This window comes from Morchella sextelata (genome assembly GCF_020137385.1).
Source record: "Morchella sextelata strain SCLS chromosome Unknown scls_7, whole genome shotgun sequence".
Lineage (NCBI taxonomy): Eukaryota > Fungi > Ascomycota > Pezizomycetes > Pezizales > Morchellaceae > Morchella > Morchella sextelata.
Window position 1 is genome coordinate 953,029 of NW_025408622.1, and position 18,133 is coordinate 971,161.

At 43.2% G+C, this 18,133-nt stretch overlaps 6 protein-coding genes across 6 annotated transcripts; 1 reads left to right on the forward strand and 5 right to left on the reverse strand.

The window, feature by feature from the left end:
* Positions 1-771: 771 nt before the first annotated feature.
* H6S33_011936 (uncharacterized protein) lies at positions 772-1,587 on the reverse strand (the record flags this gene model as incomplete). The annotated part of the gene is made up of 1 exon (XM_044843292.1): positions 772-1,587. The coding sequence occupies one exon, from the start codon at positions 1,585-1,587 to the stop codon at positions 772-774; it is 816 nt and encodes a 271-aa protein (XP_044695604.1).
* A 1,115-nt stretch (positions 1,588-2,702) lies between these two features.
* Positions 2,703-3,587, reverse strand: H6S33_011937 (uncharacterized protein; the record flags this gene model as incomplete). Its single annotated transcript, XM_044843293.1, has 3 exons — positions 2,703-3,098; positions 3,165-3,266; positions 3,333-3,587. 3 exons carry the CDS (start codon positions 3,585-3,587, stop codon positions 2,703-2,705), a joined length of 753 nt encoding a protein of 250 aa, XP_044695605.1.
* Positions 3,588-6,971: 3,384 nt separating this feature from the next.
* H6S33_011938 (uncharacterized protein) lies at positions 6,972-7,253 on the reverse strand (the record flags this gene model as incomplete). The annotated part of the gene is made up of 1 exon (XM_044843294.1): positions 6,972-7,253. One exon carries the CDS (start codon positions 7,251-7,253, stop codon positions 6,972-6,974), a length of 282 nt encoding a protein of 93 aa, XP_044695606.1.
* Positions 7,254-11,618: 4,365 nt separating this feature from the next.
* Positions 11,619-11,945, forward strand: H6S33_011939 (uncharacterized protein; the record flags this gene model as incomplete). Its single annotated transcript, XM_044843295.1, has 1 exon — positions 11,619-11,945. One exon carries the CDS (start codon positions 11,619-11,621, stop codon positions 11,943-11,945), a length of 327 nt encoding a protein of 108 aa, XP_044695607.1.
* Positions 11,946-13,702: 1,757 nt separating this feature from the next.
* H6S33_011940 (uncharacterized protein) lies at positions 13,703-14,855 on the reverse strand (the record flags this gene model as incomplete). The annotated part of the gene is made up of 2 exons (XM_044843297.1): positions 13,703-14,107; positions 14,166-14,855. The coding sequence occupies 2 exons, from the start codon at positions 14,853-14,855 to the stop codon at positions 13,703-13,705; spliced, it is 1,095 nt and encodes a 364-aa protein (XP_044695608.1).
* Positions 14,856-16,014: 1,159 nt separating this feature from the next.
* On the reverse strand, positions 16,015-16,801 carry H6S33_011941 (uncharacterized protein; the record flags this gene model as incomplete). The annotated part of the gene is made up of 4 exons (XM_044843298.1): positions 16,015-16,063; positions 16,118-16,145; positions 16,206-16,516; positions 16,794-16,801. 4 exons carry the CDS (start codon positions 16,799-16,801, stop codon positions 16,015-16,017), a joined length of 396 nt encoding a protein of 131 aa, XP_044695609.1.
* Positions 16,802-18,133: the final 1,332 nt, after the last annotated feature.

Below are 18,133 nucleotides of genomic sequence, written 5' to 3' on the forward strand. Positions count from 1 at the left end.
AATCGCTGTATATGTGGAGTCGCGAAATCCACTCCATCGATAATACACTAGTGAAGTATTAGTGGTTCAAGTTTCTTGCCGGATAGTTGGGCCAAAAGCCCAACTAGGATTTTAATAGGATACTACCAAGTAGTGTAGTTGACATGGAGATACGCTACTTTTACTGGTACTCTCAGATACATAGATGTAGTCACTATCTATGTACTTGGATGAGTAAGGGATCTTATAGTATAAGCACTTCCTTTATGCCCTTATCTCTCATGGTTATATAATATCCTCCCAGGGCATAAGAAGGCTGTTTTCTTATAGGCCAATAGGTTCTTGCATTCTACCAAGCATTCTCCTCTGACCTTCACCTCTTAACGCCAGAAAAAAGCGAGTGATAATCCACGACAAAAGTTTCCTTATGCACAAACAAGGCTCAGAATGATGAAACGTCTATATTTACGAGAGGGTCATATCTATGAAACATCACTGGATCATATATGACCTTATATATGATGTTGGTGTTTTATCACCTGCGTGCTCGTGATAGAAACAGGACTATAAGACACGTATTTGTGGCTCTAATTATGGACATAATCATGAATCGAGAGAATGGGATATTTCACATATGCATACTATTTAAAGGAATGGGTTTTCAATGCTCAATGGATCAAGACGAATCCCTGTCTGGAATACGAGTTAATAGTGCATGAAAGACATGGAGGGCATCCGTTTTATTGCCTTATATTCGACCATACAGATTCGATTCTAGTCCTCATATGCTTCCTAATTCTCCAGGCTTCCATAATCGTCAGACAGTTGTTCTGCCTCCGCGCCCATAGTATCGCCAAGTTCCATTGCCTTATCCTCCGCGGGCTGCTTTTTGATAAGCCCGCATTTGAGACTCCTAAGGGTATGGGCGTTTATCTCGGACCTTTCCCGGACCTCACATAACACTCCCCCCCCCAAAGAGAACAGCCAACGATCAAGCCATTCAACCAGCCTCCCCCCCGTCTTTCTCTTCGAAAAGCTCGACGTTCTAAGAGCTTCCAACGCCTCTTTGTTCCCAGAAATAGCCGCTAAAATACACGCATCACATTTTTTTTCTTGAAAACAAACTGGCCCAGACTCAAGGGGGGCCTTTATGACGGGGAATATCTTAAGGTAATCAGATGGCGTAGTCCAATAAGCGTTGATTTTCTTCAGAGAAGTGACCAGAGATTCCGCAACAGGATGCTGGAGTGGTACGAGGATATTGAATTGCGGCCCGGTGACCTCGCGGCGGACCTTGTGGAGAATCGAGCTGATGATGTAGGTGTGGAGAGTCTCATGAAGTTTGCAGTACCCCTTCGGATGCGTTATCGACATGAGCTTCTTCAACCCTTTTTGCTTCTGTAGTAAATGATCTGGCAATAATGCAATTTTCTTTTTTTCGTTCAAGCCATGGGTGGTGTCGGTCGTTCCAAGCCCAGCAAGTCCAGGATTAGTGGTGTGTTCTCCCCATATTGTGCTTGGTGGACGATGGAGAGCGGCGGCGAAGGCGTCTTTGTCTTCTATGGAAAGACATGCCAGTGATGTAATCTTCTTGATGTTAGGACTCATTGCAGATTCTCAACTATTTCTGCCTGCTATGTGCGTAATGTAGTTTTGTTGGTATTGAATTATCGTGGTACATGGCTGTCGAGGTTTTTATATAAAGGTGCACCTAAAGAAACTAGCCGGGTTGAAAGACGCCGTAGTTCGTGCTAGCAGGATCTGTAGATTTCACTCATTCAAAGGCCTTACTTGAATTCGGATAAATCGAAATTTCAACCAGATTAAATTGAACTGTTCCTGACTTTTATGCTTGAAAAAGACCCAAGCCATGATCGAGAAATCGTCATAAGTATCCTGTATTGTCATACGTTAATAAACATCAAGAATTTGAAAGACTAGCCTTTTAGTTTTGGGGAATCAATTTTAAGAGGATTTATGATCACCCGAAACCAAGGCTGTTCATGATCTGTAGAACTGCGCGTGGCCACGTGCACCGGATTGAAACCTCTTGGGCAGAAAACTGGAGCAATATGTAGGAGCTTGGATGCCATTAGTGCGGAAGGGTAGTGGCAAACGAGATTACCTCGTCAACGGAAAAGTGGTCATTTAGTTCAATATATATATGTTAGCTGTCGAATAATTTCGATTAGTACGGAGAGGTAATGGATGAATGAGATACCTTTTTCTAAAATGAATCTTGACACTACTGCATGGATTACTTCCCGTACCTCGTGGACATTTTAATTCGGTTTTTTTTAATATTCAATCTGATACTTAATTCGGCATTATTATGTACAATACTTACAAGATAGGTAAACAGTTCTACGCCGGGGATACGAGCTTTATAGGCCTATATATAGATCCCAGGACGTAAAAAAAAACCGAGTACTGATGTTTCAGGATACACACTCCTTTTTTCTGGTCCTACATGACACCCATTGTCCCATCTATCCACGTAATCTCTCATGACATCTCTCCGTATGATGGGCGTGACAAGCTGAGAAAATTAAACCAGGGAAATAACACCTATGACCGCGTCCACCGAACTTTCGCAACCGCAGAGCCCAAACCTATGTAAAATGCAAGGGAAGTTGACATGGAAAATGAAAAATCTAAACGAGTGTAGTAAGAAACACTTCAAGGGATGGGCTAAAAAAATGTTTCCGTTCGTTTTCCAACTCTCACACAATTTCAGCCGCCGAAGTCGGTTCATTATCTGAAAAATCACTATTGAACGACACGGTATCCGGATAGTCCTCCGAAAAATCCGTGATATGGTGTGAAATGATATTGCTTCTATGCCCTTGATCCTCCTGCTCTGACGGTCTTATCGGTAACGGATTTTGTTCTGGCAACGTTGGAGTTGGCGGAGGAGAGTCATGCGGATAGATTACGATATCAGGGTGCTGCTGGGAGATATTTTGGTGGGGAACCGTAGTATCAAGCCGATGAAGGTTTCGATTTGGGGCGACAGTGTGGAATGACCTTGCCGGATTTGAATAGTTAGAGTGCGGGAGGGCTTGTGGCAGTGGAGTTGGAAATGACTGTTGAGACGGAATCTGTTGCAAAGAGGGGTGCTAATTAAACAATAAAACATTAGGAATCTCCAAGTATATCTGTAATTGAAGTAATAGGACACCTACAGTCTGATCATTCCTGTAAATTCCAAACACAGCAGCCTCATATGTTGGCGGTTTCTCCTCCTCCTCCCCCTCCTCGATGACGCGAGGTCTTTGTTGTCGCTGCTGTCCATGCCCAAAACTATGTCGGTTTTTGCTTCTTGTCCTTGTCCACCAGATAATGGTAATCACCACAGCCAACACAATGATTACAGCCGAAATCGTTATTCCCACCAGTGCTGCGGTATCGATGGTTCCTCCATGATTAACTACTGGCAGCGCGCTAGGTGTCGGTGTACTGTAATCGGGACGATTTGGGTCCACTGAGGCTGGAACTGGGCTCCATTGACCACCGAGTGAACTGGTGTTTTCAGGGCGATGGGAACCTCCAGTAGCACTAATGTCCGAATCCTGGCTGGGTGCCGTGACACCTTCGAATGGCGACATCGTTGGCTGTCTTCCTCCGTCAAAGTATCCTTTTAAAGTATAGAAGGGGGATAGAAGGAACTATAAGATGGATGGAGGGTGCTGTAGTTCCATAAGTAGTCTTCGAGGGAATACCCTTATGTGCACATGTGCTGGTATGGTACATGTGTGACCTACACACTCAGCTTCAGCCCCCGCTACTAGCTTATAATAGGCAAAATGGCTGATGGCAACTATCTAAGTCATCCCAAAGTGTGGTTCCAGTAGCGAGAAGGCGCAACATTTTTCTTGAGCGGGAGGAAAATGTGGCAGCCGACCTTTTGGTGGTGCCAGTGTAAGGGGAGACAAAGTTGGATCTTTACCATAATACCTACATATAGGTAATAGGTACTTATTGGGTATGTAGGGAGTCCTGCTTATTGCTTATTGTAGGGAGAGATTTTTATTTACATAGAATTCCAGTACTCTAGTATAGCTAGTTGGTGCACTTAAGGTTTTCGATCTACGGAACGAGCCTGCACCTAATATTTGCTACCGAAACAAAAGTTGGAAATTTTTGAAGTGAGTGGTTTCAGAACTCCTTTTACACTGGAGCACATAAAGTACACACATACACCACATGTAGACACACGATACGACCTCTACGTCTACTACTGGTGGAAAAAAGCACAATCGTTCTCATGTTTGTTACTTTTTTGCCACATACATGTGTGACAAGGCCGTACTTAGCGATGCCGTTCTAAGACCAGTACCAACAACCGAATCTGTATGCGAACAAGCGGCCAAAGATTCGAGACAGGAATTAAGGTGCCTTCTTTCCCGGCCCCCTGGACTCTCCGCTAAGGCCGATATATTGACAACTCTGTTGACACCACGCAGTGCGTTACCTTAAAGTTCTTTGGCTAAGATTCACAGTATGGTTGAGACCATGTTATCTACAGTAATCAGATCACATCTTTTGTCATGGTGCTGGGAAAGTTCGTGCTAATAATAATAACTCAACACTGCCACTTCTGGAAGACGTATGTAGAGACATAGGTACATGTACTCATGTAGATAGAGTACATGTATGTTAACTTAGCTGTGGACGCCACGGTATTTGTTATTCTTCCTATGCGAGTGGCAAGAATAAACCATTGGCCCTGGATGTTGCTGGTGTCCAGGATCGTGGGATATCGACCAGATGTTGCCTTACTGTGGTGATACGTAAGACTACCAATTAAAATGCAACTTGTAGGTACTCCAAATCGAGACATGTTTGTACATTCTTAGGAGGCCGACACTTGCTATTCCCATCAACCACTATCTCCAAATAGGTATGATAATATGATGAAGTTGATGTCCGTTTAAGCGTTTGTGTCCCGGTGGGTTGGGAACCGTCAGTTTCCGGGGGACATCCTGTGGTATCCAGTAACCTGGTTAAGATTGCCATAGGATGTGGACATGTTTCAGAAAACATTCCCGATTTTGATGGCTTAAGCTGCCGATAAGGAATCATGTAACAAAGCAGGTATACCTACAATACTGTACTCTACTTCGTATATATACGTGCGTGTACCTACTATAATGTCCGTAGCACGTACATTTATGTACTTTTGTTTCGTTATTAACACGCACAAGGATATTGTTAGATCTAGAGTAGTTAGAGCTAGAGTACCGTGCTGCATAAATACGTTGAATCCCTTTATTGGCGTTAAAATTCCTCTACTTAGCTCATGCTGCTAAAATCCAATGCTTTTTAATCCTTGCCTATTGTGCCATGTTCTATATCCCCCAACCAACATTGGGCATGCGACGTAATCGTGCTCCACTTAGCATCGAAGGAACAACTCGGGAGGACAGAACATGTTTGTTGACGACGCAAAACTCATTTTGCGGTCCATTCAAGCCAACATGCTATTCCCGAAAGATTAGTCAAGGTCATCTCGCCTATGACTCAATAGTCTAAATTGACGATCGTCGTCTGATTAACACTTCCGCAACACCTCCTTCGATAAAGACAAACGGAAAGAACCCATAGATATCTTAATAATTCACTAAACAACTCATCAACCCGGGGTCATTTCGCCGCCAGGAAGCCCTCCATCCCTTCTGTGAGACTTCATCGTACTCAGAAACATTCCTTTTGCTGAAAGGATGAATGTGAGGTTGGGAATATAACCATATTTATTGAAGAACACGATAGCACCTAACTTACGGTTTAGCATCTATGTATTAATGCAAACACCGATGGAAGACCAGACTCCGGATAGTATCAGGATTCTCTAAAGGAACCCCGTTGTCAGCAGGGTAAATTAGTACAGTTGATAAAAATTTACATAACGAGCCTAGGTAAGTACATTGTAAGTATCGTGATCTGTCATTTGCTAGCTAGATCAATAGATGAATGAAGCTTATAGTCTTTTTTCCACGGAGACAGCACACGATCAATCGAGAATAGATGGAACCCATGGAAATAGGCCACTAACCGGTACCACTACGGGTGCAGGCCTTGGAACAAGTACTGGAGCTACGATAATATACTCAATGCGCATACTCTCATACGTGTAGCTAATGGCTAACTAGGCTCCATTAATCGGTATACGGGCAGAGTGTCCCTATAATAGTATTATTTGATTCGGTAAATTTTTCTGTATAGAAACCGTTTCTCCAGACTAAGTGCGAAAACGATGGACTATCGATATTTCATAAAATAATAACATTATCTCCAGATATTACCTACAGCAATCACATTAGTTGGAGGGATACCTCACACAAAGCTAAGACAGGAACATCTATTAGTGCCATTGCACCGCCGGGTTATGCTTATCATTGGACATTTAGAAGATGTCAATGAGTTAGGTAGGTTAACCTTTGAAGTTTTCCCTCCGACTGTGTCGCGTCATGCCTAAAAAAGATCTCGTTCTAGGATAACGTCATAATCTTAGAGGCTGATCGACATCTTATTTCAATAGTAAAGTATTAATCTAAAACTGTATTTTCACTCTCGTAAAACAATGATATTCGCCCAGAATCCGGGAACAGAGGATCAGTAACGCACACATGGCCTAAGACAGGCCCATATATGGATGGCTTCAACCGGTTTATTCCAAATTGAAAAAACATAATGAATTTTCTCTAAGGCTTGTTTTATGCCCAAAACAAAAGCGAATACCTCATTAATATAAGAAACGGAAAAAACTAAGTATGTATAAGCCGCCCAAAAAAGGAAATGAAAATGAAAATGAAAACGAAAATTTCAAGGAAAGACTGACACCTCCTTAGTTTATTATCAATGTACGCCCAAAAAAGAAAATCAAATTAATCATCCATTATCGTCAACACGATGCACCTCCTTCATAATCGAAGAATCGAAGCACGAAGACAAAATTCGGAGGAATAGAAAGCCAGAAAACTATTTCTATTCTATTTCGGGAGGACCGAGACAATATCTTGTAATTCTTGAGCAAGCTTAAGGACTCTTTCAGCGGCCGAGATGTTGCCGAACCCAGCGACATAGGTTACATGATCGCAGGTGTTAACGCAGTGCATATCCTGAGTTGTGATTTTGGTGTAACCATCTGAAGTGATGGTTACATCGATAGCCAACCTTTCGAAGTGTAAAGTATCTGTAGCAGTCTCGGCACCAGTTGAAAGGTCGTCCAACCCTTGCATCCTCGGAGATGTTCCGTTTTTCTCTGAAGCCATGATGGTTTTGTGCGGGAATCAATGGAGGTATGGATTGAATTGTGCCTGGTTAGTTTCGTCAGTCAGATCTAACCTCTTCAGATAGTTGGGAATACTTTGAAGCAAACATACCTAAATTCAACTACGAGATAAATGGATCGTGGTGGAAATCCAAATTCTCGAAATAATCGTGGATAAAGTGAGTGAAGGATTGTGGCTAAGGTGTTCCAACGGCTCAACTTAACGTTCGCTTTCGAAGTAACGGGGAAATGGAGTAGGGAGAGAATATATCTCAAAGGCTAACTTTTGTCGTTTTGTCGTGGAGATATGGGATCGCAGGTATAAAAGTATACTGTAGTCCCGGGCCTGTGGAAGGATCTGAATAAAGAGGATATGGAAAGGTTATAAAGAGTATTACAACGTGGCAAGGGAAAGAAAACTACCGACTCCTTTGGCTGGCCTCTAAACAGCCCGGTGGAGGTGATATCTGTGGAGACGACAGATATGAGTAGGGCTAAGACTGGCTGGTTGGGACCTCGCCAGTAAGGTTTCGGCCAGGTCTAATGGAACCCAGTAGTGGCAGAATCAGTCTACGGGAGCGGGGCACCCGCTTCTCAAACCAGGAACATGGGCACCGGAAAAGAAATTTTTGGTGTGGTTCAGAAACAATTCAGTGTTTAACGAAACATGAATCAGAGGATATCGCTAAGATAAGATTCATTGCTGGAACATCGTCCGGATTGTGTACAGGTGACTACATCTATGGGACCACCATGTCTACAATATCTAAGAAAAAAATTTCGCAAATTTCATGGATTCAATGCAGTAGTATTATCTCTTTACGCATGATTACATTATTTTAGTGTATAAACTACTCTTTGGCGAACATAGGAGCCAATGGCAGGACGGGTTCTGACAACAATACAGCAATGTTACCAACATACACAATGGAGCCATTTTCACGATTATAATTAAGTGAAAAATGTCAGAATAATTTAGGTTGTTCTGCCAAAAATTCCTAACGCTCTAATTGCTAGTTCAATAGCTATCGAATGCGAATTGAATATCATTCTTTCACGCCTATAATCAACTTATGATATTCATATCAGTGTTTTAGGTGGACACATATATCAACTGACTGACACTCACTAATTCATACCCCCGTCAATGACATGCAAAAGAAATGTCGAAATTGGAATCAACACATGAAGAACTCGTATCTGCAGTTAAAAAATTCTCATCGACGATACAAAACCTTGGGGGAGTGTGAATCGACCCTGGCAGGCATCAAAAAAAGGAACGGAACGCACGCACAGACCCTACTTGATCTATCCTCTTGTGTAACTACGCCATAATTGCGAAGTTCTCTCTCGATTTCGGTCTTTCTACTAGATATGTACATCCTAGAGAACAGCTGTGAAGGGTTCGACTCTGAGGATGAGAATATACCTTGAGGCTTCGTTGCTGTTATTTCAATTACAGCCTAGGCGGATTCAAATACCATCGAAAGAGATGTTTCCTCAAATACCTCTCTGTCATAAAATTTAGAGGCAGATTATGGGATCTTATTATTCTGGCGTTTATAATAACGACGCGTTTACCGAAACCACCGCCATTTTGATCCTTCAATTTCTTCGATAACGATACTCCAACGCTCTTAAAAATTTGTTATGTAACTACTTGTTATGGCATCTTGCGGCGCATTTATTTTCAATGGAGCTACATGATGGTCTCGGGGCATAGTTGGGAGCTGCCTGCATGACGTTTCATCATTCTTACGGCTATTGAAGACATACACTGTCCCAAGGATTAAGGTCATAAAGAGCATAAAGTCATTATCTTCAGTTAGTTTCGAATTCATAAGGTAATTCCTAGCCATTGGTTTAGAGATCTAGTCAAATGCGAGCGCTGCGGGCCGCAACTTGCCGTATGTAAGACAAGGCTGAAGGTTCGGTAAGATCTATGGTTTACTCGTAGTTCGTCCCCATTTACAGATTATCTTTTCCTATTTACATTATTTGCATTCTACCGGCAATGCCTAAACGAATCAATCAGTTGACTCGGCTATAGTGTTTCATAGCGATCTACCACGTGTCTATTGGTTACTCTCCTAATTAACAACATATTTACCTTTGGAACGAAACAGAAGAATTCCCATAGATATTCCCCTGCATTGTGCATGAAATGATTATTCTACCTAAATCCAGTATGAGAAGGGTCACGAGGGAGACCCGAAGAGCCCGAGGAGGCTCTGTATACGTAGCTTAGCTTTCTCACTAGCCAGTCAAATAAGGCCTTACTGATTTCCTTGTTTATTGTGAATGACGTTTAAGATTAACGTATAAGAAAAACTTTCACGACATGGTCTTCATTATATGATGCCCTCTCAGTACGGGTTTCTGGCGCGATACTTTTTAAGATGCTCAGATCTCCTTTATTCCCCCCTTCCTTTCTTTAAAAGAAAAGTACCGCTTATTACATGTATTATACAGTACTGTAAGTTATTAACCTTGTCCCTGGCTGACACTTGCATGTGTGCATGCGGCAACATATCATGGCATGAAGAGCATCAGAACATATGATTGCATAAATCTTGTAGAAAAGCCCCCGGCCGAGATCTCAACTTGGCCATGGGAAATACTGAAATTAACAGCGGATCCGAGGTGGCGTACGTACTAAACATGTATACATGTATGCTCAAGATTGTTATCTATGTGTCTATCCACGCGAGTTACATACTGTAGATCTACATAGGAAACATTGCTATATATACAATTAACACAACTGTGTGTATGTTCATTTACAACGAAAGGTAAAGGTATTGTGGAAGCAGGGGTCTGAAAACAGGGCCTGATGGCTTGCTGGCCGTCAATAAGGCCTTAAGGTTCTTCCCATATATACGCTCATGCTCAGCTGCAGGGGAAGGTAACGACCTCTGATTACGCCGATTTCAACGACGACTGCAAATTGAACCCTTGCCCGTAACTTGTATTTTCAGATTCTTTCGCCTTCCCCGAATATAATTAACTCGATCATAAGTACTTGTTCCCCCCCTCTATCTATATCAACTTAGAAGTGCACTAGTGTCGGATATCTCTTACCCCTGAAAGCCCTATATTGTTACATGTACGTCGTATCAGCGCTAGTGTAGGTCATCTGAGCTTCTGTCGGTCAATTGAGTGAATATATAACCCCTCGGCCTTTATATGTACGTTTTTATGACTCGATGGAAAGAAATGTATCTTTCGAAAAAACCTGATCGGTAGGTTGGGCGCGTGACGGATGAAAAAGAGGCGGCCACATCCAATAACTACTTATGTCCGGTACCTGGTAGTCAAGGGCCGTTTCAAGTTCTGCAGTCGGTGGAATATACATAAACATCGGTTTAGCTGAATAGCTTGTAGCTGCATATATCTATCTCAGACAAAGCACATGTAATTATTAGAGATAGATATCCGGCAACGTGACATGGATGTTCCGGATCGACTGGCGCACCAAACGTTACAAAACCAGTCAGATTGTCGGGTCCCTAGGCCCTTGTGCCTGTCCCGAGGACTTGGATGAGCATCCATGACAAGGCTGGGCTTCTGTAAAATCCACCGAGTATACATAATATTGCAACAAGGTGTCTGTGCATATTTAAAAGCCATTGATGCGTATTGCGTATGTCGGTAATAGCGAAAGAGCTGCACATGACCATTGTGTTAATTAGTTAGACGAGATATGCGTTTATCAGCACACCTACACTGTGCCAATTGCATTGGGTTATGAATACATACGTTTACGTATGTAGATATACAAGTAGTATCATGAGTGATTTAATCACCCTATCACGAAGAACATCTGATTGTGTTATCTACCACATACAAATCTTTTACTGAAGGTATACCTCCGGCACCACGAGCATTGTGAAGTCATTTCTTATCACCGATCTGCAATTGGTCACGTTCAGAGGATCGTAAGATTTTGAGATTCTTATAAATCTCGGTAGTCAATCCGGGGTTCCATACGTGCTGAGACATGGGAAACTACATGTATCAATTGTTTTTATTTTCACCGTATCCAAGTAAATAATCGTCCGAGTTAGTTCTAGTTAGTCCTTTGACTATGGTACTGCAGCTAGCAAATGATCTACAAATAATCTTGGCGTTGCCAAGGACGGCGATCTAGGATAATTCAGAGTCACCATAGTCGACCCGTGTTGCCTAGATTCCCGCGCGTGACCTCTTCTACGTCTTCGACTTTTTCACGGCTTGAAGAACCACGGCTCGACAACAGACTACATACGCACCTACAACCTAACTACGGCGTAAATATCTCAATTCCTTCAGTTTGCATGCTCAGTACCTTGCTAAAAACGATGCAGGCATCACGCCATATCAAGAGATGAAAACCAGGAGCTCAAGTAAGGCGGTCGAGAACAACGGACATGGAGCTGGAGGGGATGATTGCCCACATGATGACGCGAAAAGTGTTGGAAAGACGATACAAGTGCATAAAAGGAAATTGAGTAGTGATGCGGCAGGAAAAGAGGCAGAGGCACAGAGCGAAGTTAAAGAGAAATTGCCAGTTTTCAAGAACGCGAGCAAAAATAAGGAGGCTGGAACGGAAAAGGGTGGGAAGATTGCGCACTTTGCAGATAATGTGGAGAAGAATGAGCAGCGGATTGCTGGTGGGCAATGGCACACTATTTTCGAGGGGTTGAAAGGATAGCCTCAGTGGTGTAAGACCTCATAAATTTTTTTATGGAGATCCAAGATACATACAGAGTTACCAGTATGAAACGAGCAATCGAATGAGTTTATTGCAAGGAAGCAGAATTCGAAAGGTGACAAAGAGGTCTTGCGGGAACGATATCGAGCTTTGGGGTTTACAAATCTAGATATTTATATATATATATTTAGTATACAGTTTCGAATCAATACGTGGTCGGCCCTCAGAGATAGGAAACACAAAATCTCAGAACTCCTAGAGTTTAAGCAACGAAATTACAACGCCTAAGAATTAGAACTCTAGTCGCTACTTTACCATTGATTCCTAAGTTATTTATCCATGCCATGCAGAACCTTCTTTAAAACATACATGTAGACTTGCAAGGAACCTCTCCCCATAAGAACTTCCAGCAAGCTAGGCATAAGCATGATTTAAGGTCCATAAGACTAACACAAATTATCAACGTAATTTTATATCTCAAAGAATGTATATATTTTTTTATATTTTCGATCACCACCTACTGATTCGACTATTTACATGATATCGAGAGTCGCAATTAATGAATTAAACAATAATTATACCTCCAATAGTTTCGAGTGATAATCCATGATTCATGCATTGAGTATAATAATAATAATGACCTCTCATACTCGCATGCAACCGTAAGGTTATGGCGACGTTCAAGGGATTACCGCTGTCCTCATTTGAGCAAGTGACTGGGAACTTCCAAAATCCAGCCCGACCGGCAAGACTCTACTAGGTTAGGAAATGCATCAGTAAATGCATCACTTTTTTGTATGGGGAAATGCATCAGCAAATATATATCAGCAAATATATATCAGCAAATATATATCAGCAAATATATATCAGCAAATATATATCAGCGAATGTGTAGGGAAAGACATTAAAAACGTATGGGGAAATGCGTTACCTAGTCTAGTTTGATGCATTTTCCGATGCATTTCCCACGTATGCCAATTGGAAATGAATCGATCGATTTATTCCCCTAAACATTTACTGATGAATTACCCACGTATGTCAATGGGAAATGCATCACTTGATACTTTCTCGATGCATTTGCTGATGCCTTTCCCACATATGTTAATGGGTATGCGTCATTTGATGCATTCCCTAACCTAGTAGATAAAAGACAAAGAAGAAGAAGCAAAAGAAGTCCCCCGGGAGGGGGGGTTATACTCATGCCTGGTTCGTTATGCTGGCGTATATTGGGTTCTCTTAGGTGTCACTCGCACGCATCTACTAGTTTGGCTCTCCGAGGTTGGGAAATGTATCACGTTGCCCATCCCGCTTTTGTAAGGAATATATCAAAATGATCAACCAATGAAATGTATGGATCGCCACCGTTTCGCTCGTGAAACAAAAGATCAACAGACCGAGTGATATTCCATGATCAAAAGAAGAACAACTAGTTGGACTCTCACATGAACAAATTTCATCATATAATATCAATCTATATACAGCTTTTTTTCTACCGTTCGTAGAACAACGATCTAGAAAAGCGCGTGAAAAAAATAACAAAGACTCCGAATCCAAAGAAAAGAAAAGCCCCCAATCCGTTAATATCCTGCTTCATCAACCCCGATCTGTTTGTACATTTCATCAATCCGCCCATCGGTTCGTCTCATACATATTTTTTTTTCATTCATTCCATCCATTTTCCATTGTATCTCTTCTAGACATGCCCGCGTTATCTTGAAATGATTGGCTTTTGAGAACTAATCGAGACGGTTGAGCGTTTATCGTTGCTTCGCTGCCAGAGCGGCGGCACGCGACGCTCTCCTGGCCTTGCCCTTCTTGGTATAGGAGTCCACGAAAAAGCTGACAAAGAGATAGGTCAAAGGTGTGAGGTAGAAGCAGTTGGCAAGAACAGCCCAGACTTCCTCGGGACCAGAGAGACAGGCGACCATGCCTGGCTCGGAGTGCATTCCAACAGAGCTTCCGTTCTTCATCATTTCACCAGCATTCGCAGAGGAGGCGGCATTGAGAATGGTGGTGGCAGTAGTAGGGGTGAAGTAGATGAAAAGGTGAATGGCAGCTCCGGATCCACCAACGATGAACTGTGTGATCTGAAGGGAGGTGAGGGAGCGCTTAAGAGCGTTAGGGACGTGGATGTGGAGGGTTGAGAGGGTGTAGTAAGTGTACTATTCATACATTTGTTAGTATACTGTGATTGAAAGTTCAGATGGAAGGGCAAATTACCATAAGTGTGTGGATCAGAGAGTTGAAAACACAGAAGAGCCAGATGGGAGGGGACATGAAACGAATTCCAGCCCACATGCAAATCATAGCACCAGCGTGATGGTACGTCTGCAAAAGGCTGCTCTTCTTTCCTTTGGCAATGATAATGGCGGTATCAATAACTTCGTAGAACTTGCTCAAGTAGAACAGCCATCCGTAGAATGCAAGACCCTCCTCCCACATTCCGACAGGTCCTTGCAATAAATCCTCTGGCAATTGGGTCAAATCTGTTCCGAATCTCGTCTCTGGGCGAATCTTGCAAAGCGACTCCACGACCCCAGAAACACCACGCGTAGTTACAATTGAGCGGTGCACAGCCATGCACATTCCAACGAAAGTCCACAGCGAGTAGACAGCCAGGAAAAGGTTGTGGGCAATCACAAACAATTTGAATGCTCTGGTTTTTGAGATCCGGTAGGGTGTACCATCGCAGCGGGAGTTAAAGGCATGGACGACCGTCGCATACACGGCAGCAATTGTGAGAGGAACGGCAGGGTTGAGCAGAGATGTGTAGAGCGATTCTGAGATTGAGAACGGGTATACACCAGCTGCGGGGGGGATTGCAGGCGAAGCTAATGATGGGGATGGAAAAGCAGTAATCCACGAATTGGGTGGCAGGGCAAGCCTGAGGGACGACATCAATGAGGCCATTGTGATATTTTGGATCCTGGATATGTGGGCCGGAAAGATTGTGGTTGTGGGTGTATGAGTGATGGGGTGATTGTAGAAAAGGAAGAAGAGGGAGAGAGGTGGTAGAGTAATAAGAGGATGAGGAATGCTAAGAAAGTTGGCCTATATTGGGACACCCAACCGCTATCGGGCTAGAGGAAGTAGTTCTGTTGGGAGCTGCACAACGTTCTGTGAGGGGTGCGAGGGAAAAAAAAAACGTGAGAGTGGTGGGGTTAGGGACTGGGGGAGGGGGGTGTGAGCACTGTGAGGGGACCCTCGGGGGAGTGAGTATCTTACTCCACTAAGGTTACGCCATTCCGGGGGAAGGTTGCAAGGAAACTAGGAGACATACTACATAGAGTACTAATTCTTGCGACTAACTGAAGTAGGGAGCTTGCAATTGGAAGAACATTGAATTCATCAATCGAGGTAAAACATCATGTCGTCTCCTCAGCCTTTCAGAAACATCAATTCAACAATCAATGCAGGGGAGACGGATCAGAGACAGCGTAGAGATTCTGCTGGCTCCCATATGCTGTTGTGCCACTGCTCTATCAGGACATTCACTTCAATCTCTAGCCTATGAACCCTTAAAATACACTTTCCGGGGCACCTATCGGGTGTTTTGTGTTCAGTCGACTCTTCATTGCCGCAGCTCAACAGAAAAAAAGGTTCCAAGAGCAAAAAAAAAAAGCCATCCAACAATCAACAATCAATAACAACAACAATAAAAACCACTGTACCTCTCTATCACACTCAACTCGATACCACATATCCAGCCACCAGCTGGGCATACCAGCAAAAATCTAGGAAAATTCACAAGCTTCCCAGAGCTTCCCGAGGCTGTCTTCTAGTGTTTTTCCCTACAGTTGAGTCTTTCGTTATACCCTTAAGTTTTAACCGAGGCAGCAGACAGGTTTAAACCGAAACGATACTCTTTTGAAAACAAGAACAGGGACCTGAGGTACGGGGTATCGATCTTCAACTTTTTTTTTTTTGGCGCCGTCGTCGCTGCACGGAAAAACGTTGTTCCAGTAGCAGCCGGTAACACAGCAATAAATTGTTGGGAATGTGCAGGGGGTGGATCTGAGAGGGGCACTTCAACGGTCTGGTTGCCAATGCTTTGTTATTAACGTGCCCTCTACCCGAGCAGACCGAGCCGAGGGGAGGGGAGGGGAAGGTAGAAATCCCTAAAGTAGAGTAAGGTTGCATGCTCCGAGAAGAGAGAGTTCTCGGGGGCCTACGATGGTTCGTTCAGATAACCGAGAAGATCTGGCTTACATACTCGACACATTCCAACTTCCCCCGACAGAAACCGAAAGTGCATCTAACCTCCCTCCTCCTTTGCTGTATCTTCCTCAGTTCTTGTCATCCTCACCCTCATCCTTCTTCTCCACGATCCCAAGGCCCCAACTCCATCACCTACATTGCCGGTGCAGCATGAACCTTTTGCTACTAATAAAAAAGCAAGTCTCTGTGTAACTCGTAGGGACATTTCTTCTTTCTGGTCTTCCAAGTCGAATCGTTTATCCCTGGAATCGTCTTTGCGGATCTGCGCACGCACCCACGAGGAGCCGACCGCGAGCAAAAAGAACGCATAGACATCGGTAGATAAGAATACTACTCTTATCGTTATCCGCGCTCTACAACGTCATCACCGACAATATCTCGTTAGCTCTTTTCTTATCGATATCGATCGATGCCTGTAGCTGTATTGCAGGCAACGCAAAAAAAAAAAAAAAAAAACACGAGCGAAATCTCATGATCCGGATTGATGTCGCTTGGAGGTCCGACTTTGGCTCTACACACAGCCAACATTATTTTCCAGAGAAGAAAAATAAAGGGGGCTGAGGTGGAAAGTGCCTGCAGTCTAACGACATTTTTAGATGATTTTTTTAGGCAAGACCATTAAGTACTTACAGAAACATTTGACCATACTTGGCTAAAGGCTTTTGTTGCGGAAAACTCACTCTACTCGTTGATTCTGGTGTCTACCCACAAGCTGGAAAGAGAAGGATTAATGACGACGAAAAATGAAGATGCTATAAGGCCGTACCTCTGGGTAGCTCCCTCGACATATATCGGAAATGGTTTGAAATTCTGGAGTCGGGGGGAGGGGGGGATTAAGGAAGAGGAGATAGTAGGAAGTTGAAGATGGTGAACGGCAAGGTGCGTGAGGATAAGTGTGAGGAGATTAGTGCTCCGGATTCCCGGATCAGGTAAAACCCACCACCACTAGTGAGAAGAGCAACTCGGGACGAGCCGTAAGGGCTTGCATTCCTCGATCGAACCGGCCCATGTACATATATCCGATCCTTTATCCAAGACGCCGCATGTTTTGGGACAAATAAAAACAGATGTATGGCGCGAGATTTACATAGCCAGATCTATTAAACGCATGTGGCCTTAAAGTCACCACGCTAGCTAGGAACTGATCTCTTTCATAAGTAGAGGCTAGGATTAGGGTATATGTAACGGCAGGGCCTGATCGAATATTCTAGAATCAAATCCAGCCCACTAAATCATATGTGCAGACGTTTTGATTTCGCAAGGGGGCTTACTCGCATGTTGAATAGTACATACATCGCCACCATATATCACCCCCACTTTCGTCTCACCCACATATATATACATGTATGTATATATCCCAAATTGCAAAGGAACTTTCCGAATAGTTGCGCATAAACAATCATTTATTAACTATCCCCGGCCCTCCTCTGCTTAGTATGGCGTCACAAGGTATCACTCGTTACCATGTGACTACTTGGTTGAGCACATTTGACCAGTCATTAAGAGGAATTTTATATTGGTAGTATAGACCTAGGTCTTGAGGGAAAGGGTGAGGGGATAGCTCGGTTTGTCGACTCGATCCTGATTGGTTGGTTCGGTTTGACCCGATAGGCTTAGGTCAAGATTTTTGCCGGTGTAGATGCACATTTATAACAATCTATTCTATGTTTAACGCCTAATAGGGAGAGATGTGGGTGACGGGCGTATGTGGGAAGGGAGGATGTTGAGAATTTCTGGCTTGTTTTGTTTGTAACGGAATATATTGAAGTAAGGGATTCCACCCTGATTGGGCTATTCGAAGAGGGATTCATGAATTCAAAGGTGAGAGGAATAACATGAGTACATATGTAACCATATATACATGTATAGAGAAGGAGACGAGTAATCATAGTAATGTAGAATGAATTCGAAGGCCACGGTCTATATCCGCCCAGTCATTAAGAACATCTTGCGGTGGGCTTTAATTGATT